Source organism: Tinamus guttatus, unplaced genomic scaffold (assembly GCF_059628265.1).
Source record: "Tinamus guttatus ecotype Peru unplaced genomic scaffold, ASM5962826v1 Tinamus_guttatus_pri_ptg000240l, whole genome shotgun sequence".
NCBI classification, from domain to species: Eukaryota; Metazoa; Chordata; class Aves; order Tinamiformes; family Tinamidae; genus Tinamus; species Tinamus guttatus.
The window spans coordinates 13906322-13930631 of record NW_028288774.1 but is presented as its reverse complement, the minus strand read 5'-3'; the positions used below and the strand labels follow the sequence as shown (position 1 = coordinate 13930631).

The window sequence follows — 24310 nt, the reverse complement described above, 5'->3', positions numbered from 1 at the left end:
TTGAGCTGAATTGTCTTGACTGAGGTTCAGAAATAATAACTTGGCTGCTAGCTGTAAGTATATCTAGAAGAGAGAATTTAAGAGTACCTCCTTACCTTTGTGTCCCTTTGTGTTATTTAATATTACTAAAGAATGATGTACATCTAATATCACTTTTTTAAAAACAAAAGATACAGCTCCTTCAACATAAAGCACAAGTTCTTATGAAAGAGGGCCCTGGCACTGTTCGTTGACATCAAGCACATATTTAACCACTTGTGCAAGCTAATCACCATGGTACCCAAACCTTTATAGATGTGTAGGAAAACATGATCCTTAATTCAAAGAGCATGTAAGCTGCCAAGGTAAATTTACACAGGGATGAACTCTAACAGGGTTGTTATTCCAACTGCTGCATGCAGGCCTAAATTTGGACTAGGTAACATCAGTGGTATGAGGGGGAGGGGTACACAGGAGTGAGAAACATTTTTGTCAAAATAAACTTTGATAAGCATAAACTGACAACAGCTGGAACACAGACAGAACTGTAGCTTAAGGGAGGACCCAAAAAGTTCAGTAGCAACATGCTTTGAAGCTGAATGTGCTAACACAAATGTGAAAAAGCGCAATTACTCTTCCAGCACCAGGAGGATGCTGCCCTTTGAGACCCGTAAGTCAAGCCTACCTCAAATAATATTAAAACAAGCCAAGTATTGCTTCCAGGCTTCTTAGCATTCATGATGTATTAGAAGCACAAAAAAAAAAATCAAGGTTTGTTTCATAACAGAAGGAAACGAACTTGCAAGAAAGCAAGATTGATTGATTCTTATGTAAATCCTTGTTTCCTGGAGCTAAGCTTTCAAGCAAAACATCAAACAGCAGAGTTGCATAGCAACCTCCCTACCACCCCCTTACAGGTGGGCTGGTTCACCAGTCCTACCTTTCCTGTTTCCCTGGGCTGCACAAACACAGCATGTCAATACTGTGGAATTTGTCTGCCAGGTGAGCTTCCTATTTTGCTTAAAAAACAGGAGTGTTACTCAAAACAGCCTGAGGTAGAAACTTGTGATTTTGTTTACATATTCCAACATATTCTGAAAATGAAATCATCTAACACCCTATAAGCTTAAATTTTCTGTCCTTGTCACACGATTTGATCATTCAGCTAGGCACAAGACATGCAGGGGTAAGCACTATGTCTAGTCAATTTTTATTTACAAACCATCGCTGACATTTACTGAAACTCTACAACTGAGGTTGAATCTGGCATGCAAAAATTGTGCCACACCAATTACAAATATGCTTTGCCCCACCTCTTTTTCTCCTTTTGTTTGATGACTGCTACACTCAATAATGGGACCTTCCCTCTGATATCCATTCATCCTTTGATGCTCACATTTTTCTTCCACATACTTCTGTTTTAAACTTATTACTCCATCTACACATTAATATCTTTAAAACCAGAAGGTGCTTTTCTTTTTAATAAGGCAAAATTGAAATACTTAAGAAAAAAAACATTTTTGCAAGCTGTGACTCATAGTAGGATTCATAGAAAAGTGCTTCTGACACCAAATAATAACATAGGGGGCGTCTCATAATCAAGACCTAAAACAATCCAAACTTAGTGCCCTAGCATTTTCTCTGCTGGGCCACTGCCAGGTCCGCACTGCTCATGCCCTCACTCATGTTGCAGAGAAGCCAAGCAGTACTTGCCTGCCACCTCCCGGGTGATTCACAACGCCAGGGACACAGAGCAGACAAGATGCAGAAAAACATCTTGCCACACTAGTGGCCAACATTAACTACATTACAAGTATCAGGTTACAAAGTCAAACACTCAAATTTGAAAGCACTAGAATTGTAGTGAACCATGCCACTATTTTACACATTGTTTAATCTGTATCTCTCTAGCTGCAATGTATTTATGTGCACTGAATTAGCTAGGTCCAAAGGAAAGCAAACAGCCTTATCCAATATATCTTTTTATCTTCAGCCTACAAATTGAGTTTTCCTAGAGGCTTGTATTTTTCTGCCGGAAAACTCTGTTCAGACAGAATCGGAGGCTGTTATTTCCACTCCCTCTCTGATATTCAGACGCTTGGAGACAGTATTACCAGCCAGCTGGCAGGCATCCATGAATGCCAAAAAATGTCTGCTGTACATGAGACCTACTGCACATGTACTGGAGAAGTGATCTCTGTACATACTATGCATCCAATGCATTCAGGACATGTTGGACTTGCTGCATACATACTATAAATGGTACATCCACATGTATCTGTTCAGAAATCTTATGACAAAAAAATAATCACACTAAGCCTGCCTCTGAGGATATCCAGCTGTTGGCTTAAACAGTTTGCAGCACTATTTTCACTGATTAGCATTTCATCACTATAATGCAGTTTTAAACAGAAAGAGATCCAGCTTTAGAGGCCAGTCAATATGGCAAATTCTGCAAAGAATTCACAAGACAGTATAAATAATAGTTGACAAACACTAATATTCATAAAAGCAGCAAATGGTGCTGCAGAAAGAAAAGGAAACTACTTTTCAAAAGAACATTAGAGTAAAAACAGAACAGGACTTGGGAAAAGGTGGTTCAATCAATCTAAAAGTGGGTTATATATACATTTCTTGAAAAGGTGATTCAGCACTGACAAAATATAGTCTACTCAATTCTGTTTTAAATAGCTTAAAACAAAGGCAAGTTTAAGCCAGCATATATTAAAATTGAGTGACTTCTAGCCTTTTTAATACTTATAAGTATTAAAATACTTATAAGTTTTAATACTTATAATAAGGATATGCTTTCAGGTGGGTCCTATGATTGCCTTCTCACCATTCAAATCCCTACTGTTGTTTCCTTCACTGCAGACTCCAACAGTGCCAGTGCACAGTCCACAAAAATAAAACTTAGCACAGCTTCTTAGCTTGGGTTTTGCTTTCTCCTCATTTTTACAGTTGCTGTTACCAATTAGTGGGACACACCTCACTTGAAACCAGCAGATATCAAAGGAGGGAGAAAACCAGTATGGCCAAAATGTGAAGTTGATCCTTAATTACAGGCTATTTTCCTACATGTTACCTTCCTTCTTTACTTCACAGAATTCCAGAATATTGTCAACTCAAAAAACAAAAGGGCACAGTATGAGCTCTATCCTGCAGTGCTCTCAAGCACGGTAAAGCTGCAAGTGAATTATATTAAAGAAAATAAAAAGGTTCTGAACAGCCAAAACCACTTGGAAAACTTGCAGATCAACCCTATTCAATAATCATTGACTGAGCTCTTTGAAAGCAGCCTCCTTTCAAATTTACTCCACTTTGTGGTATGTCAAGGTCTTGGCCTAGCAGCCTTCAAAGCTGAGCATCTATTTGTTTAAAAAAAAAAAAATTAGATCTTGAGTAACATGCTATTTATGGCAATTTTTTTCCTGACAGTATTTCAGCGCAACTGACCTACTACATATATATGTAGTAGGAGTATTTGATTTGTGCTCAGTTTCTTATTTGTTTTCAATTTCTGATGTATAACTTCTGCACCAGTCACTGAGCACTACAATTCACCATAATTTGCTTCTTAACTTGCATCTTGCCATTAAGTTTCTTATCAATTATTTGGCTAAACACAAATCATTAGAATACAGTTCATAATACTGATCCAGTTAAACCAGAGTAGAAGACTTGAGCCAGGCTGGGTGAGACAATAGTAACTTCATAAAGAATGGAAGCAAGGGGCACACTCTAAAACAACATTTGAGCAATATGGAAGTAAATAACTAAACTCTTGTTGCAAGCCTGGCTGCTGCATCCCCAGTGTTTGCTCTCATACCATCACTAGAAAAGCTCCAAGTCAAATCAAATCACCTGGCTCAGCTAAATCAGTTAGAAGGCCAGGTGGAAACTTGCACACCAGGGCAGAATTTGAGTTATAACAAGGCAAAACTTGAGTTAGCTAACAAGACCATATGTAAACTTCTTCAAGCTACCAAAACAACATCAAGTTACTTTGAAATATTATCTATATTTTAAAAGCAGGTTTTGTAAAACAGTGCTAAAACATATCTTTATGATCACACTGTGATCACAGTGAGTTTCCTCACAGCTGTGAGGAAAAAACAGATTTAACTGAAAAACAAGGCAAGCATATCTGAATTAAGACACAACAATAATAATTTAAAGCTTATGTTTCTTTCTGTAACTTAGTGTTCCTTTTAATTTTCTTAAAGAGTAACAGATCAGAGAGAAGACCATACACAAGAGCTGTAGTTGCTGCAAATTACCCAGGCAATACCAACATAAAGGGAGCAGGTTAGCCTGTATTTACAGCACCCAGGGTTTTGCCCCAGGCATACTTTGGGCAGGAATTACAGCAATCAAGAGCAACAGTGGTTTGAGACATGTTATTTATTTTGGGAGTGGGAGAGATAAGGAAGAAAAGTCTAAAGATTAGGTATCACTCATTTTGCTCTTAACTAACTTGTTCTATTAAGCAAACAAGATGTCACTGGAATTGTCATCACCTTGTGGACTCAAAAACACCTTTATCATATTAAGAAACTGAACAAACAGAAGCTAAAATTAAAGTATAAACACATATGAACAAAACCCCCATAACTTAATCAAAACTTCACCAAAGAACTTAAGATAAGTACAGACTGAAGAACTCAAGATACATATATATGTTACAAACAACCTAGTTGGAAGCTTCACCAACACCAGTTTGATTCCTTATATAGGAACTAGTTACTAGACAGAAACGGGAAAGCACCACCCAAGTGAGTCAGTAAAGCACTTTAATTTTTAAATGAAAAAGAACTTTCGTATCAAACATTTTTGAAATAAAATTTGTTGTGGAGAAGAAATTTAAAAAGAAAAAAAAAACACAAGGAAACACCATATGAATCTGTTATCACAAAACAACCATAAAAAAAATAATCCAAAACCAGACCCAGCACAACAGACTGATAGGTCTATTTGTTTTTCTTCTGAAGAATGAAGAAAAGTAAACTGTTGAGAAATACAGGTAAGAAAAATAACATTAGAGTAATCTACCTGTCCATTTCACCATCAACCTCAAAAACAATAGCAAAAAAAACAAACAAAAAAAAACATGTTCTTATGTTCTTTCCTATTATGCCATCGCAGTTCAACGAAGTGACTTGTGGAGAATGCAGCAGAAAAGAACCCGAGAAGCCCTAACACCCAACTATTGGGTTTCTGCAGAGCCGTGAGTGCATCACGCCGCTCCGGAAGACTTACGCCGCTGGTGAGAAGGCAGTTCGGAAGAGAAGCCAGCTTTCCCCGCTACCTGCGAGGCTGCTCCAGCGCCCGCTGCCCGGAGCCGCCTGCGGCTACGCAGCCTCAAGGGCCTCCCTTCACGGAGAAGCTGCTGCTAACTCGTGAGGGAGAGTGAGGAGCGGCCAAGTGCCGTCATCGGCGTCCTTGAGGCGTTTGGAGGTGACGACCCCTCAGCCCGTCTTTTGAACTCGCCTCCTGGAGCAGCGGGGGCGGGCCCGCCGCCGGCGGGCATGGCTGACCGGAGCCGAGAGCGGGTAAGGTGCGGGCCGCGGGCGCCGGCAGAAGCACCGCCATGCCGAGGCTGCCCGCCAACCACTGCCTACGGGCGCCGGGCTGCGCGGCCCCGGCGCACACTTGCTCCTGCCCACTGCTCACGGCTGCGCTGCCGGGCCGGGCCCTCCGGCCGGCACCAACCCAGCGCCACCGTCATAGCGGAGCCACTGCCTCAGCCCGGCGGCTTTTCTGGCCGCGCCCCGCCCCTAACGGCCGCCGCGCCCCGCCCCTAACGGCCGCCGCGCCCCGCCCCTAACGGCCGCCGCGCCCCGCCCCTAACGGCCGCCGCACCCCCCGGAAGCTCACGGGCCGCTTCCGCCTCTATATGACGTGCTGACGTCAGGACACGCGCGCCTACGCGCTTCCGTACTACGGCTGCTACTGGCTGAGGAGATCCTTTCCCAGCTGCCCCCGCGCGGCGCCGCCCCCGCTGAGAGCCGGCCCCGGGGCGCCGAGCCGCCATTTTGTGCCTCGCGCGGTGGAGCCGCTGGTGGCGGCCGCAACGGCTGGCGGGGCCCGGTAGCCGCCAGCGGCGCGGCCCGGCATTTTAGGGGGGGTGGGTTTAAATCCGCTTTGGCGAGGGGCCTTAGCGCCCCGGCCCTGTTTTAGCCCACTATGGCCGCAGAGGGAGGCGCCGGTGACCAGGTGAGCGGGAGGCGGGGAGGCCGCTGAAGGGACAGCGGCAGTTGAGCGGCCCGCGCAGGGTGCCGAGGGAACTCCGCAGGGGCTGGGCCCGCTGTGTGGCGCAACGTGGGGCCGCGGGCGGGCTGGAGGCCGCGAGGCGCCCCTGAGGCGCCTGCGGGACTGGGGAGCGTTGGGGCGGCTCTTCTCTTTCCTTGCCCTTTGCTCCAGGCCTGATCTGGCGGATCCGGCGCCGTCAGTGCGCGACTCTCTCCTTCCCCTTCCTCCATTTTGAGGAGCGCGGCCACTTCCTGCAGCGAGGCGTCGCTTTCCCGGGCGGGGCGGCGGGGAGCCGCCCTGAGAGCCGTTTGCGTTTCTGGCGAGCAAAGCTTTAGCTCGGGTCAGGGTGGGCGAGAGGCATCCCCGCGGGGCTGGGCTCTCCTGCCTCGCTTAGCGGTCCTTACCGGGTGTGCGCGGCCGTGGAAGAAGCTCGCCTCCGAGCAAGCTGAAGTGTGGCTGCAGCTGCGCGGCCTTCCCCAGTGGAGCCTCCCCTTCCTTTGCCTCACTGGAGCAGGACTGTGTTGAAACTGTCTCCTGCTTCAGGAGGGGACAGTAACGGTTCAAAACTACGTTTCTCTAATAACGGATGTCTTGAGGCCCAGTATTGTCATTGTTGGCAGGAGAAAATCTCCTATTCCAGTTGGTTTCAGCTCATTCTTTTTATACATATGCTAAAGTATGTATTTACTAAGAATTTTATTTTTTAGGCACATACAATCTGAGCATTTTATGTTCTCTTTTGAAATCTGGTGTTTTGTTGAACATCTGTAACAGATCTTTTGGGCAGTTAGGGTTATGTTTAAGCTCTATTAATTTGAGGACATTGGAAATAGGGAAGGAAGCTTTAGAGTTAATGCAGCAGTCATTAACATCAGGTTGACATGCCTACAAAAATACTCAAAATGCCAGTGACTTAATATTCTAGTCATGAGAAGCCTTTCTTTACAGAATTTAAGTTTTTTCACAGAATAGGTTAGACTTCTATATGTAAGGGCCTGTGCCCTGAATGGATGGGATGTAAGCTCTTCATAAGATCACCAGTTCTTAGGGGTAGGAAAAATGAGTGTGCATTTTTTAAAATAATTTGTTTGAGTCTACTCATGAGAGAAAATGTCCTATGGATTACCCACATAAATGCTCAAAGTCAGGTCACTAAGTAGACTTTTACAGTGTGTTTAAGCAGAACGGTGTGCCTCGTTCTAAGGTAAAGGGTTGCCAAGCAGTAAGAGTACGCCAAGCAGTAAGAGTATGCCACAATAAAATGTTGATAATTCTGATGCGTAGTACATTTCATATTTAAGAAAAAAAAGATTAGCATTTGATTGCATAGATTTGGTTGAAGCAGAGTGTTCATTTCTGTAGCTTGTATATAATATATATATTATATACATATACATGCAAACTTTGCATCTTCTTGCTGACTTAAGGTTTACTTTCTTCTTTTGAAAAGAAAGAACAAATATATAAAAGGTTGAATTACTGTCTATATACCAAAGCAAAAGCTATTTTAAAAGGTACAGTTAGCTTTAATATTATGGATGTATGTCTCAGATGCAAATCATTGTTTTGCAAACATATAAAGCATGTAGCTTATTATATAGCTTCAACTTTTTTCTGATTCATGTAAGGTTGAGTCTTTATTCAGTCATACAACTTTTATGTTGGGTAGGTTTTAAGTCAAAATAAAAGAAGCTATTATAGGTTTGGTTAAATGTGTCTCTTATGGTCACTTACCCTCCTTCCATCTGTTTTTTTTTTTTTTTTTTTTTTTTTTCCTTGCCTATTTTAGGACAGTTTCTGTTTCTTACACCTAGGTTAAATTAGGTCATGGCTTGACAAACATCTTTGGCAATAGTAACATTAGAGTTTCTCCACCCTAGCTTCTCACTCACCAGGGCGTAGTGGGGCAGGGTTTATCTTAAGCCAGTGTTGCTAGCTTGTCTAGCGATGGTCTTGCAGAGCTTGGTAGGCTCCAATTCCCCCATCTTTGTTGAGGGAAGAACAACAAAATGTTGTGTTTGAGGGCAGTTGTATCTTGCTCACTTACCTGTGCTGTAGTTACTCCATATTGTGACCTAATGCTGTCTGAAGGACTCTTCAACTTTATATGGCCAATATTCTTTTTTTTTTTTTTTTTAAAGATTCTATAGGAAACTGAAGGTAGAAATCTGCATGTAACTACTGTTTGGGTTTCCTGTGCTGCATATGTGTGTTTTTAGTCACATACTGAGTTTTTTCACCTTTTGAGTTTTTTGAGTGCCATTTTGTTTTTAGTCACATACTGGCTCACTTTGAGGGGATGACTCTACGGTTCATTTTCAACTGTGCTGTGTGGTAGTTGTCTGTATTATTTGGGGGAGGTAGGGAAACTCTGATAACTGTCACTAAATGAGGTACATAAGGTGTACAGTGTAGACGCCAAGAGTTAACATTTGCTCAAGATTTTTTAGCTCTGATTCAGTGCGAGCTGTTCAGGGGTATTTGCATCTTGCTTCCTAGGTCTTAGGGTTTGGAAGGGATATGTGAAAGCAGCCAAGCAAGTAAGGGATTGCCATTCTCTCTTCTGCAGGCACAAAGTTGTAGTGTAGGAGGGGAGAAGCGAACAGTTGGATGAGTAAGAGGATGAAAAGTAAAGCTGTTGTAAGGTTCAAGGCACATCTGGGGTTTCTGAGGCTGGCAGAGTAGTTTCAATTCACTGCCTTTGTGTATAGCTGAACTCGCCTGCAGGCCTCATTAGCCAATACTGGCATGTCCTGGAACAGGAGCCTAAGCTACCTCTCCTTGCATCGTCATCACAAAGACATTGTGGGGCAGGAGGGAATTGTCATGTAGGCGCTGTGATTGCAAGGATTCCTTTTAGAGTCAAAATAGTTTCAACTGTAGTTCAGTTTTAACTGTGTTGGACCCAAACTAAACTCTGAAGAACCGATTGAATGATGTCAGGCCTTAAATCTGTTAGGACCCTGCCAGGCTCCTGGCAAGGTTTGCATAATGGTAACCAACAAGGATTTCCAGGGTAGGTTTTCAGAATGCCAAGCAGCTGTCATTGTCTGTATCCTGAAAATCTACATTTGTAGGCTGAATGACTGTACTTGCCATTGCTTGGTAGAGAATTACCTAGTTTTCCATGAAGAGCTCTTCCTAATCTCATCACATGTCAAGGTTAAAAAGAGTAGGAACTTGCCCCTAGAAATTTCTTTTTTAGCCATAATTGTATATATCTACCTTTGGTTGTTGTCCTTGTCAGAGTAAAGGATGTAAAACTAAATTCTGCATCTTCTTCCTGTCCTGGCAGAAGCAGTATTATTCATTTAATAAATAAATGGTTCGCTTAATAGCTAACTTAATACCTGTTAAGATAAATGTTAATATATTGAAGTTATCTTCACTGGCTGTATTACAGCTCAGACTATGCTACACTGTGTTATGGCCAGCTGAATCTACAAGTGATAGTTTACATTTTAATGGACATGAAATTCATTCTAGACATTAAACCAATATGACAGAATTTGACATTAAAATACTTGACTGATTTTCTGTACCGTAGCTTGTATGTCTTGTTTATAGAAATTTTCATTTCATAACTAGTGGTAGTTTTTAAGGCAATCTAAACTGGTCACTTCACAGAGAGAATAGCTGTTTAAATACATTTCCTTTCTGCTGTAGCAGATCTTTCTGTGGAAAGAAGAGGATGTGAGTAGTTGAGAGGCGTGTTAGGCTAGGTGACTTCTGTCACCCTTTCAAAACATGAAGATTTATTCTTAGAGGCCTGGGGAAACTGTTAACTGTTTCTCTTAGCTGTATGGCATGAAACAATTTATTCTTTGAAGATGTTTTATAAAATAATTTGGACTGAAGATGAATTTGTGCATTCAGATTTGAGTTTTGTATGGCTAAGGTGTTTTTTTTCATCTCATAGGCTTTTAGGAGTTTTTTTTTTTTCTCTCTATAAGCAGTAAAAGGGAAGCTGTAGATCAATCTCTCTAATGTGCTAGGAGTGGTTATTGATGAAGATGCAGGGTAATGACACCTTGTTTTGGTGCAAATGTGGCCAGAACAGAAGTTGCTTGTATGGAGTCTCCATGCTGAAATGGATGGCATTTATGATTCCTTTCACTGTCCCAGAAATTGGGGAAGTGCTCACTGGCCTTAAGAATTCGGGCGTTTTTCTACGTGTGACCCTTGATGAAAGCAATGCCGTGCAGACTGACTTAACTCTGACTATACCATAAGTTTCAGTTCTGCAGAGCTCTTTTTTTTTTTTTTTTTTTTTTTTTTCTCTCTCTTCCCCCCCCCCCCCCCCCAAATGCTTGGAGATGCTTAGTGTTTTTTCCTTTTTTTCCAGTGCAAGAATGGAGGTTTCCTTATGCTTCTTGCACAAATTAGGAGTCAAGCATACAAAGTTAATGTAGAATTGTTGGGATTATGTATTATGTCAGCAGATATTTTGGCCACTGTCTTGATTTCTTTCAGCCCTTCTGAGGTTATTGCCTTATATTGGAATAGGTGAAGGGAACTTCCTGGTAGCTCCTTAATTCCTGTTGCAATGCTACCTGAATTTTGTGCGCTATGTGCAAAGGTTTGAAATAATGCAACTGCATGACTATTCTAATAGCTGAGGAGCTCTTGAATGATTCATTTTAGTTTTTCCTATATGCAGGTGACTACTTAGAGTGTAGGACCCTATGCTTCAGTTGTTTCCGTAGGGTATTTTTTTTATTTTCTGTTCAGTAATTGTACTCCTGAAGTAAGCATTTCTGTTTATTTTAGTGAGGAAGGATGCATGAAGATTTGCTACAAGCACGTTTCACTAGAAGAGAATGTAACAAGAAACAAAGCTTATCACTAATGTGGGCAAATTTAACTTTTCTATTGAATAAACATCACTTCAGCTTTGGGTCACCTCTAAAGATAACTAAATCAATTTTAAATTCGGGAAGTTTTGGCTTCAGTGCTGTCTTCTGTAAGCTGAAATATGTCTAGGCAATATGTCTAGGCATGTAATTGGGCAAGAAAAGCCCCTGGGTTTCTTCATACTATCTTACATCACAAGGGTATATCACTTCAACTACAATGTGCAATACTATGAAGTCAGAATTTGGATGGACTAGTGATGCAACAGTGTTCATCTCTAAAACAGAAATTTATAATTCTGCTACTTTTGAGCTGATAATGCTAAGCTAACCGTTTTCAATGCAACTTATCAGACTAATTTTTAATTTGCTGTGGGGCTTTTTGCCACTACTTTTCTCAATTCTCCTGGTTTGTCCTGAGCAAATGATGTTAATAACTCACTGAAAGTCTGATGGAAAAAAAGAAAAGCTACTTTATATAAATCCACTCCTATGAAGCATGTCTTTTTCCCTTTTTTGATTTCATGCATCCCTACTATTAGGTATTAACATATTATTTTGCAACATTTTTATACATTTCTTTCTTTTATATACAAATCAGTAATTTAATAATGTTTTAGGAGAAATGAGTAGAAATTACATCCTGCTGGTAGGACTGATAGAAAAAAAAGGTAGTATTCAAAGGTATTCAAAAATACTGCAGTTTTTTGGAATGGTCGAGTTGAATCATAATATTGCAGCTGTTAGATAGTCTTAAGTCTGTAAAGGTTAATAGGAATGAAAAAGGAGCGGGGGGAATCCCCACTCCTGAAATCAAAAGCTGATATTCCTGAGTAACTCAGCCTCACCTTTCTGGTGTTACATGTGTCAAGTTGCCTTCTCTTTCTTGTTTTAAGCATATGATGGAACTTGTGATAGCGTTTATGGGTTCTCTGCCTCATTTGTTGCCTGTTTAATCTTCAGAGCTGTAAAACAATGAATTGTAAAATAGTCACTGCTAAAGGGGTAATACAAAGCAGTGTATAGTAACAGTAAATACATAGCTAGCTTGTAAAATTTTACAAGAAACATCTAGTTGTAATAATTTAGTATTAACAGCTTGTTACTGTTGCATCTTGTGAGGGCAGCAATTTACTTGATCATGCAATTTGGGATTGCATGGATTTAAAAAAATCTTTGGATTAAAGGTCAGAACAGTCTTTTCTGTTTAAAAAGAGTTCCTTATCTCTTAGGATTGTAACAAGCATGCATTTTAAAGCTTGTGTAAATGCAATCATCGTAGGTTTTTTTTTTTTTTTTTCCAGTTACTTGAGGTAGTGCAGTGTTAACACTAGCAAACTTTCTAGGGATTATAAAGTAAGGTATTTTCACAAGTCTTTAAAAGTACACTTAGAGGCATACTGTAATAGTAGCCATTTTAACAATTTAATGTTCAATTTGGCAAAGCTTTTAGTATGAAAAGTAGCTTGCAACCTCCATCTGGATATGGAGAAAACACTGTAAGATATTTAGTGTACAGAGCTGTATGAAAGCAACTGTAAGGCTATGCTGTTGACAAATGGGCAATTTATCAAAAAAGAAATTGTGCTTGGATAATGTGTCTGCGTAGGCTGCTAGAATTGTCATTTTATTGATTTCTTAAATCTATAACTTGTGACATGAAATATTTACTTTCCTGCATATGCAGAATAACTCATGCAATAAATTAAAATTTTAATTATGTCTCAAGCTCATCTAATTTACTTTTTTTGCCTTTTTTTTCCACCTAGGTTGTTTTAAAACCACTTGCTCAGTTTAGTCTAGCTTTTCGCTGGGTCACCAAATGTATCAAGCTTGTTGTGTTAGGGTGCATTATGTTACTAGGATAGCCTGCTTTCCAGATAAAATTACAGTTTAATAGCTCCAGCGTAAAAACTGAGCTCTGAAATATTACACTGTCAGAATGTTGTATTAGCTTAACGGTCTAGCTGGGATGAACTTATCAAATTCTGCTTGTGATCTCTTATGTCTTCCCTTTGATTTTTCTAGGCTGCCGAGTATGTCCCAGAAAAAGTGAAGAAAGCTGAAAAGAAACTAGAAGAGAATCCATATGACCTTGACGCTTGGAGCATTCTCATTCGAGAGGCACAGGTTTAGTGACATAGGATTACATTTCCTTATCTATGGTCCACTGGCACTATTTGGTTCTGGAGTAAAATCGGCATATTCATTTACATAAACCATAATATTGTAAATGCTATTTTAATTTTCAATTTTTAGAATCAACCTATAGACAAAGCCCGGAAGACGTATGAACGCCTTGTTGCCCAGTTCCCCAGTTCTGGCAGATTCTGGAAACTGTACATTGAAGCAGAGGTTAATATTTTAACTTTTTTTCTTATATAATATTTAATAGGAATTTAAGTTTACGTTCTCATAAATATAAATAAGATAGGTACATAAAGCCTGGGGAAAGGAGGATTTTAAACATACTTTGCCTTTATTTTGTAAAATAGGTACAAAGGAATAATTAAAATGAATTCTAAAGTATTGGGTCTTTTATGAGTTGATGATTGTTGCATTATGGAATTGCAACAACATTAAAACAGTTTCAATGGTATTGGAGTGCTTTAGCCTTTTATTTACTTGTCGTGTCAATTTATTGCCTCCTGTGTCATTTATTTAGAGCTCACTTTTTTATTCATACGTACAAACTTACTTGAATGACTTTCTATGAATGTTTGGATCTTTAAATATTTTTGCTTTCTCAGGGATTTGAGTGTTTCTGAATAGTGTTTTCAGGGAGGGTGTGGGGCGGAAGCTGATTTCTGAAATTGAAGTGCTGGGGAAAGGCATGGCTTTAGCATTTAACTTCAAAAAAAATCTCCCCCAAGTTGTTATGATTTACATAACTATAAAAGAAATACAGCAATTTTTGTTCCCTTTAAGTGCATTGACCCATTTGATCAGTTTTTAATGATGTGCCATGAAATGCACTGTACAAGCTCAGTATTCCTTTAGTTTCCTCTAGCTGAAAGTATATACCAATATATATGCTTTATGGGCATCTTTTTAGGAGCACACTTCTTTTGAGAGAGATCTTTCACGTGCTTATCTGCAATGATGGAGACCTTTATTCCTGAGATGGCTAATGAGCTAGCTAAATTTCTTTTCTGTTTTATACAAAAATATCTTAGCAATCAGTAGCAAAACTACATTGTGAAATTCTGTATATAAAATGATTCAATCAATTTCTGGGAGTAATTTTTGAAAGGTTTTGAAGTAATTGCAATCATGGGAATCTGTTTAACAAACGTGTATTGCAGTTAATAGTAAGGTGTAATAGTGCAGCCTAAATTCAATATCAAGTAATGAAATATCCTAGAATTTTCACTGTTTTGCTTCTAGTAGTTTGTATTAAGTGTCAGTGGAATGTCAGTGATAAAACATACCTGGGAAACTTCGAATGGTCTAACACATCCAGCTGTGAATTTTACCTTTTGAGGTCTTGCGGCCAAATCTCTCCACCCCTTGTATTCCTGAAAAGTTTTCTGTGAAATCTAGTCTTTAATTTGAGACTTACCTCGCCATTAGCTGATTCCTGTGGGATTTGTGCTTATTTAGAACTTATTATGCCTCAAATATGAGGTAAGACCTCCTCAGAAAGCCAATACTGTGTTATAGATCCTTCAGCAGGAATTACTCCTATCAATGTAACAAATCTCACTTTTTTTTTTTGTCTTGAGCCCTGTTCAGAAATGACTGGACATACGTTACCTCTCTTGAGTGGTGCCTTTTATCCAGGTTACCTAATAATATTTACAAACAATGGCAAAGCTTAAAAGGATATAGTTATTGTGTATTACCTTAAGGAAGGAAGATCAGCTTTATCCAGAAGGTATGGTAAACAAATAATAAAAGGTTGAACTTGAAAATAAGTGAATCGACACTGAGATCACAAGCTCTCTGTGTATATATCTATAATTACACTTAAAATGTATCTGGACTATAGAATTCTTTTAAAAATGGTGAAAAGATGAACTGTCAAGTTCTGGCGAGGTTACACTTTAAAAGAAATTAGAAAGAAATGAAAGGTTGTTTTTGGAAAAACTTAGGATCTCTTTCTTTAGCAGACAAACTTTTTAAACTTGATTTTGTTTCTCAGCATTTCTTTCCTTGGCCTAGTAACTTCTCTAAACTCACATAGTTACTGTTGTAACTAAAATGCAACGTACTTATCTTTGCTTTCTTCAGTAAACATAACTATTTGTCTACATAAGCTGAAATTACACTATTTTTCAAATTCCTTGTTAGAAAAATGTATTTGCATAACTGGACACCGTTACCCATCATGTGCAGGCCTGCCAGAGAGTAAATTCAGAGTGAAATGCTTTCTCAAATATTCTTTTGACTGTGAGGTAGAATACAAATTAAGTTTTAAAGACTAGCTTAGATATAAAGGAGAGGAATTGTCTTGAGGCCTCTTTTAATATAGATTTAAATATGCAAGGAAAATATGGGAGATATTTTCCAGAAACCTTGGAAACTTTATTCTTCTCCTGCTAGAAATTTTCTTTTGGATATCCTGAATAGCTCTTTCCAGCTTTGGGTAAACCTGTTGTAAATCTTGGTTTAGCGTTGCTTTTGATTAGCTTTCACTGCTTTGGTATTTTAAATCTGGAAATTGGTGAACCTTCAGTCATCTTTAGATATATGTATTTCCTGAAGACAAAAATGCACAAAACTTTTTCCTTTAAAATGATGCTTGTTTCTTCTTTGCATCATAAAGTCAAAAAGGCAAAGTGGGGGATGTTTTCTGGCAGATGGTCTTTCACTGGAGAGTTTTGTTCTCTAAACTACATATGTCTGAGTAATGTCATTACACAGTAGCGTTCTGCTGTTGGAACAAAAGGTAAAAATTACGAAATGTAATTTAACCTGTCCTTATAAAATTTTTAGAAACCTTTAAATTTCTTTTTCTTAACTTAGGAGTGCGTTCTTTATAGTCATTCTCAATCTTCAAGCAGAAATCATTTTTTCATAATCTGCATAGACAAAACTTTTTGCCTGCATATGCTCATTCATTTTGTAATATAAAACTTCAAGTTGAGACCTTACTGCTGTGACTGCCTCTTGTTTTAGGATGAGAGTATTTCTTCAACTCATTATCTCTTTTTCTTGTATGAGTTTGTTCCCTAGTGAAATATAGTTTAAATCAGAGCTTAGCACTTAGTTCATCATCTGACTTACTGCCTTTGATACACAGACTACTGAAGTAACAGAATACCTTGTTTCCAAAGCACCCATTTATATGTTCTGGTCTCTTTACTGCAGCTGGTTTGCTCATGAGTAGCATGCAGAGATTAACTGGGCAAAGCATGTTTTGACAGTTTTGCTAAAGGCCACTCTACTGTAAGTTTCAACTACTCAAAAATTGATTTTTGCTCTGCTGCTTATTTCTTTCACATTAAAAAGTAGTAGTTGCAAGACATGGGAATACTGGAAGTTAATGAAATGGCCCCTAGGTCACAGTGGGTTTTGGTCATGACATTTAAATGCTTAAGACTTGTGAGAATGTGAAGCTGAGACCATTTTTGATACATACTTTATCAAGTAAAAATAATTAACTTGGTAATGCATTCTGCATCTATCTGGGGCAGAGCTGGTCACTTCTGTTGCTTCTCCAGTTGCTTAAAGCACGCTTTCTCTTGATATCTTTTCTATAAAAATCTGCTTCCAGCAAACTTCACTCAGTGCACTATCAGTGCCTATCGAACAGTTTTACAAAGCAGCGTGTAAGTCTCAAGGTTCCGTGTGTGCCATAATGTAAAATTCACAGATCCCGTGATCTGGATTCTTGTCTGCTCTCCTGATTTGCTCTGCCTGGGGTAAGTTACATAACCTGTTTTTCAGCTACTACAATACAGATACCTACCTACCTCACAGGGTTGTTGTGAGGCCTAACTTAGTGCTTACAGCGCTTTTGGCATCTGGCTAAAAGGTGCTGCAAAAAGGTAAAAATAAATTCTGATGTAATGCACCTTCTGGTCCCATAGACCCAGCTGCCTCTTGCTGTTTTTTTTCATCTCTTTGCCTGTTTGACTCATCTTTTAGATACTGAATGAGTGGATAATGCTTTTGATACACTTGAAAGAACTTTCACCATCAGTTTTGTAAATATTTCAATTAGTTCTGCAACATGCATTTGAAGTAGTCACCTTTTTCCTTTCATTTTCCCTGAGAAATCAGCCAGCTGAAAATCATTTGGAGTAAAATTATTAACTATGTGCATACACTTGTAGCATTTAAATCAAGTTTATTGCTGTTCCTTACATTTTTTAGTACTTGCCACTGTAGATGGAAACACTAATCTCTAGTTGTTCCAAACGTGTCAGGCCAGTTCACATCATACCTCTTCCCTCATTGGGCCTATTTTGGTATCTCCTTGCCACTTGGAACTGCTGCTGTTGATAGGGTTTGAGAAATTGCCATAATACAAGACAGTTGTTGCAAATACCCTGCATCCAGAAACAATAAACATAAAATTAGTAATATGCATATAAAGTGTTTGGCTGATCATATGTATTTTTTGTTCTGCAATTCTTTTTTTTTTTTTGAGACACTTATGTAACTGCTCGCTCTAAAAAAATGAGAATAGATGATTGTTTATATAACCTCTATTTAATATGAACATTTTTAATTTTAGATTTCTCAATAACAAAACAGATGCTGTGTGAGGATTCAGAGGGTGGGAAGGCTTTATATCACTGAGGCTTAGGATTAATTGTTTTGCATTTCATCATATGCAATACATCAGTATATTTAATTTCGTGTAATTCACACTGGTGTGGATTCTAGTCAGAATGTATCGTTCAACATACTTGTATATGAAAAATGTAAATAAAACCATTTAGAAAAATGATTGTTTTTGTTTAAAATGTTTGTGTTTCTTCAGAGCATTTTCTTCCCCTGTTTTACTTGGATCTGGTTCTGAGTTCAGAAAAAAAAAATGTGATTTGTGATTGTGATAAATACCTACAATTTTTTTCTGCTTGGGGGGAAAAAATGGTAACTGACTCCTGTCAGAACGAAGTTGGAGTGATCAGAAGTCAAAGAGACTTCTGGCTCTGGCTGAGATTCTGTTTAGTATTATATTCTCAATTAAAAATAATCATTGTATAGAACACTAGCCGATCCTTGCGCATATCTTAATGGAAGATGTACCTATTAAAAAATCCCTGCTATTCTATCCGTTTGCTCTTAGTGAATTTATATCTTTGAGAAATTGTTGTACAGGTGCTCTGTACAAATGTCTATATTGCATACCCTTGACAACCTCAATCTGAGACTTCAAATCTTTTTGCAACTGTACTATTTATGATCTTTTCTTATCCATGTGTGGACTTGTTCCATTCCTGTTAATAAATGTTGTTCTGTCTGTGTGATTATTGTAGATTTGCACTAGAAATTAAATGGAAATTACTTCCTGTCTCTTCTGCTCAGTATGTAAATACAGGCATGTACATCTTGCATAGCTGCTACAGTCTTACCTGCTGTGTAATATCTGAAATAGTTATCCTCACAATTGACTTTGGCTTTGTTGTTTCAGATGTGCAACACCCAATACTAATGTTTTGTTTTTTTTTTTTTTAGAATCCCAGTATCTGTTTGTTCATAGAGACTAATGGATCATGAAAAAGTGTTAGGAAATTTTATTTTTGAGGTGGAAGTGATGCCTAATGAACCCTCTTCTATAGTGTGGTAGTGTTTTCATGTGAATAAACATGGACTATTTCCTGTTCTGTCTTATTTTTTTTTCTGTGTGGGATGACAGAAACATTCCTTTTATAAATGTTAGTTATTCAAAACACTTGTTCACAACATATTTGAAGTCTTGCTTTCAAATATAATGAAGATGGTGAAAACTCGTGTGCTTTTTGTTTTGTTTTTAATACATTTATCCTCTCCTGAAGTTTTTGAGGGGAGGTAGTATGTTTGTGTTGGGTCAGGCATATACTTACCCCCTTCCTCTTGTCTGAACCTGAAAGATCCAATAGTACCACAGAGCTTTTGTCTGCCTGTGTTAGCTGTGCGTTTGGAGTGTTAATCTGGATTGATGAGGGAATGAACATTTGAAGCAGCATATTGATTTCTCTTTTCATTCTACATCTCTACCAGCTTCCAGCTGTTGGCGGCTTGACTTAGCTATTACACGTCCCGCAGCCTCTGAGACACCCCGTGGCTATGAGAACACTGTTCTGCTAAACTTTATCCATTAGTGCTACTAGTACAAAATACTGCCTCACTGTCTTGGCTGCAAATCTCTTTAGAGTCGCTGCTAATGATATCAACTTTGAGATTTATCTTTTCCTCATATATGAGAATTTCAAAGTAAGAATAAACAATATACATAGGTATATAACTGTGCACAGAAGGCATTCCAATATTAATTTTTGTGGCACATCATATACCTGCAGTTACTTACACATTTGAAGGTCTTACTGCAATTGGAAGCTTGTCCCTCTTGGGGTTTAATTGTAGTCTGGCAGTGATCAATGTTCCTAGCACAGAAACATGGGGACATTTCCAGAGTTCATCAGAATTATGACATCAGAAATGTTTCATTTTAAGAACAGGTGTTTTAGGTGAAGAGTTTGTCTACTCTACTTTGTGGACATTTGTGTAGTACTTCTGGAGAGCTACTGCTTCTTGTCTCTTGGTATAAGGTTACATAATACAACTCACCTTTAACTTGAAAGTGCATCAGACTCTAGGTGTGTTCTCTTAAAGCTGGCTTCTGCTGAGCTGTGTTGTGGTTTCTGTCCAGTTCTGCATCCCTCTCCCTTCTATTAAAAGCTTCGTTCCATATATATATGTGTGTGTGTGTGCGCTCATGTGCATGTGTGTATATGTTGGTATGAACTGGGTGGTTGGAAGAAACTTGGTAAAAGAGCATACTGCAAAAAAAAAAATCTAACAGTCAAACCCACTGTTTAAAGTTCACTATCCAAATTTGGGGCTTATAGTTCTCATATAGTTAAATATGCTACAGTTTTCAAGTTTATGGATTCTATGGGAATCTCTCAAGCTATATATATATATATTCATGTCTATGGATATTTATAAAAATATTTATGGAAGAGGTGATAACAGAATAATTAGTTTTTTTAAATCTTACAAAGTAGAAATCTGCATTCTCCATCAGTCCAGGTTTCCTACAGATAGACTGCATACCTGGATTACATAAAATTTATAGTTATTCATATAACGTACAAAAATAACTAGTGTATAATCTTAAAGTGGAGTATATTTAGAGATACAGTAAGTGTCAACTTTTTGTATTTTATACGATTCAGATAGTATGAATGCTAAAACATAACTTTATGCAGTGCATAAAGGTCTGGGGAAAAACTTAACTATATTTCCAGCTTTAGTTATTTAGTATTTTAGTTATGTACTTTTTTATTGCTTAGCTATTACTCTGCAACTCAATTTTGAACTTTTTTTCCCCTTACTATCCTCAAAAATTTGTGTTTCTATGTGTTTGTGGTCAGAATTGGAAATGTATTTACTGTTAGAAGCATAAATTGGTGTTTGCATTTTAAAAGCATCCTCTTACCATTTTTGAGCCCCTAGAAATTAAGTTGCGACTTTTAATTACAATTTTCAAAACCAGGTAGCAGTTAAAAGTTTTGCTTCAACCCTTCAGTTGTGTGAAGGCTCTCTTAATGCCTCTGTTAGTGAATTGAATTGTAGGTCAGAAGTAGAGGAATTTGGTATGCTGGCTACCTCTGCACCTAAAATTCCTGCATGTTGTTTCTGACCACAAAGGGTGATGTAATCTGAAGTATCTAATTAGTTGGTTAAACACAGAACTAAGAACACTTGGCTCTGGTGACTTCTCTTCTGGGCTTGGTCATGTTTCCCATGGATAAGTGTAAATAAGGGGGTAAGTTCTCTGGTTAGGCAGTTCTTGTAGAGAGCAGGAGGGTTAAAAGTCCCAGGAAGGTTCCTGGTCTGGGCAGTGAGAAGTGCTGGGCTGCAGCAGCTGTCTCTCATAAGAGCCTTGTAAATCTCTACAGCTGTGTATATTCTCCAGCAGAAAAACTTTCAGTTCTTTTTTGCAGTAAAAAGGGGAATAACTGTTTTAATTAGTCGCCTAGGAAAAGCTTGTGGGATGGCGTTTGGATGGCTCTGTTGCTGTCTTTAACTCCTAAATAACTACAGAAGATGACTTTGGAGTGAGGAGACCCTAGTTACTTAAAGCTGAAGACAAGTGGCCAACTCTCCATTTGCTGTGCTGTACACCCCAAACAGCAGAAACATGCTTGTGAGAGGTAACGGGAAAACTTTACCATAATTTTATATCAACTTATTTAATACTCTTACAAGCAGCACTACAAATTCAAATGGTGATAGAAATAGTTTTTTAAAGAGTAGAATTGAAAAAGTCAGTGAGGTGTCCGCGCTGAATTGCGGAATACCTGAGCTAAGTAAAGACTTATGCTTCGCATCTTCCTTATTAATATGATAAATAGAGCTATTGTAGTTAAGTGAGGTAGATCGCTATTAGTTTTTATGTTAAATTGTTTGGGATTTTTTTGTTGATGTCGCTCATGCTTGCAATTATGTGTTGCTTGAACACCTAGAGTGGAAATATTGGTGGTATATTTCCCCCTTTCGGTAAATTCCCAGATTTTATTCTACATTCCCAAAGCAGTTGACTTAGTTTTGGTACAAGCAGAGCGCTTTGAGAAGTCTACCTACGTAAGCCAAAATGTTGACAAACTTGTATGTTGAGAAACATTTTCTTTATATTAAATTAGAAAGCAGATTTTACACTGAGGTACTTGGTCCAAAGGATTTAATTCCACAAGGGGAATTTCATAATTCTAGTACTGACTCATAATGGCTTTGAGAATTGTAAATTCCATCTGTTTGTAAAACAGGGCTAGAAATGCTTACTTCATGGTAATGATGAATATAATTATTTAAGCAACTGAAAGTAAAGGTTTTTATATATATTAAAGTTGTTAATTGTTTGATCTTAAATAGACTGGAATGTGTCGTCAAAAGTGTGTGTGTGTATGTGACTAGGGCCACAAGTTTTTTTCATCTAAATGTTCTTTAAAGCAATCCTGTAGTCCTCAAGCCATTAATTGTTGGCACTCAGTTATCTGAAAAAGTACTGTGGTACAAGCTTAAGTTTAAAACAGAATAGTGTCAAACCATTTTGAGAAGTCTATGTGCATAACCTGATGTTAACAGCAGCTGGCCTGCTGTGTGCTACTTGCATACTAGCTGACAGTACTTAGGGAAATACTATCAATACATTTTTGATTTTTTTTTCCTGTAAATTCAAAGCAAGATTAATATGCAAAGCTGATATCCTGTGTACTTTTGTGTTAAAAGTAGGTATTAAAAGGGAAATACAGTAGACCTTGAGAATTAGTTGACAGAACTTAATGGAGCAGGAGTATTTTTGATGGATAAGAGCAGATGAAGGTAAGTTATAATTTTTATAATACCCAAATACTTCTACTGCTCTTATTATTCTTTGCTTTTGAAAAATATCCTATTGCATAAATATCTCAGATTTCTACCCCCCCCCCAAAAAAAAAAAAAAAAGGCATTGAGTTAGGTGTCTGCACTGAGTTGCACGTTTATTTACCATCTTACTGATGTTCCTTCAGTTCAGTCTACCCTGGAAATTTGGTGATTTTTCCCATTTGCAGATAGTCTAAAAAAGAAGTTCAATCTGTGTGGGCATTTTTGCATTTACAAATGAATTTCTGCCTTTCCAAATCAATTTAGTTTGGTTATTGGTCTTTGGACTGTGAATCAGATAAAGACTGCCTTGATGAATCTTGTCGTCCTTAAGCCCGAGTGATAAACTTTTAGCAGTTGGTCGTTCCTACAAAAACATCATGCTTGGCTATCCCTTTTGCTCTTGGGCTGTGCCTCTGTGCCTCCGCCAGGTAGAGGTCTTGTCTGACTGTTACATACACTCTCCACTCAAGCTTTGTACTTTTACCTATGTTTTGCTTTTCTCCCAGGCTGGCAGAGTTGCTAAAACTAAAGAGTCTAGATAAAGATTTTTTTTCGCCTGTGCAAGCAGTTTTCAGCCAAGATATATTTTGGAGGTCTGTTCTGTGCTCAAGTGCTGCCTGGTTGTGTGAGCCACAGAGGCTTTATACTTCACCATGGTCAGAGTTGCCAAATGTTCCAACTGGATTTTTTAAGAACGCTGTGTCCCCACGATGATGGCCACCAAAAGGGACTGCAAGGCTCCATCTGCTTCCAATGGTAGGCTAAGTTCTGAATGAGCAAAGTTAAGTGCCTTTTCTTAAAATCTTGTCTGCCTTGCTATAAACTGTTGTCTTCTCAGCTTAGCCAATACAATAGTTTTAGTAGTAGGATTCTGCTTTTTACCTAACCAAATATTTTCTGCCAATGGCAAAGAGTGAGAGTTACACTGCTGTGTTAAGTATATATCCCTTTTACAGTGGAAAATGGTTTGGTGTTCTTTTATGCTTTAAAGTATGTATATCAGATCAAACCACTCATGGCATCCTGTTTTAAACCAGCCAAATACAACCAGGGAACTTAGTCTTGCACAAAGCACTGGTATCTGTGAGATCCTTTGTGCTCTTCTGTATAACTGACATGTAAGGGCTCAGCTGAGATCCTAGATACCGTTTTCAACATGCTCTAATGAAAGTATTCTGTATTTTTCTACTCGGTCTTTGTTTGCCTATCAATGCATCTATTTTAGCAGTTAAAGTCTTCAAGATCTGAATCAAATAATTAGCCTCCTGCCTACCGAAGAGGCTTGTTTTTATGAGAAAGTTTTGAACTCTTTATTTAGATTTACTGTGTTGTATAAAAAATCCACAAAACGATCAATTTGAGGGGTGAGGGAGAAACAGCAAGGTGATTGGATCGCTGTTGCCTCAAAGAGCAGTTTCTTAGAATATGTCTGTGTCTACGTGGACACCAGTCCGGTCACACCCATGGTGCAGAAGCAAGTTCATTTTTCACTGAGCAAAGCAACAGAAGAACTACTCAAACCGTTCATAACCCCCCCAAAAAAAAAACAGTTTAATTGCTCAGAGTATTCCCTGGTGCAGAGGATAGCGCAACTGTCTGCATTTCTCTGTTCTGAGCAGACACATGTGAAGCAGCACTTGCATTTTTGGTCGCTATGCTAGTTTTTTTCATGGGTCAAGAATCTAGGAATTTGCCTC

General features: G+C 38.6%; 1 protein-coding gene across 1 annotated transcript in view; it reads left to right on the top strand.

Annotated features, from left to right (window-relative positions):
* Nucleotides 1-6136: 6136 nt before the first annotated feature.
* CSTF3 (cleavage stimulation factor subunit 3) overlaps nucleotides 6137-24310 on the top strand; it is a 40178-nt gene continuing 22004 nt past the window's right edge. Inside the window, exons 1-3 of the mRNA XM_088525900.1 lie at nucleotides 6137-6195; nucleotides 13113-13214; nucleotides 13344-13439. Coding sequence (XP_088382026.1) covers nucleotides 6166-6195; nucleotides 13113-13214; nucleotides 13344-13439 — 228 coding nt within the window. The 5' untranslated portion in view covers nucleotides 6137-6165. The remainder of the gene's footprint in view (nucleotides 6196-13112; nucleotides 13215-13343; nucleotides 13440-24310) is intronic.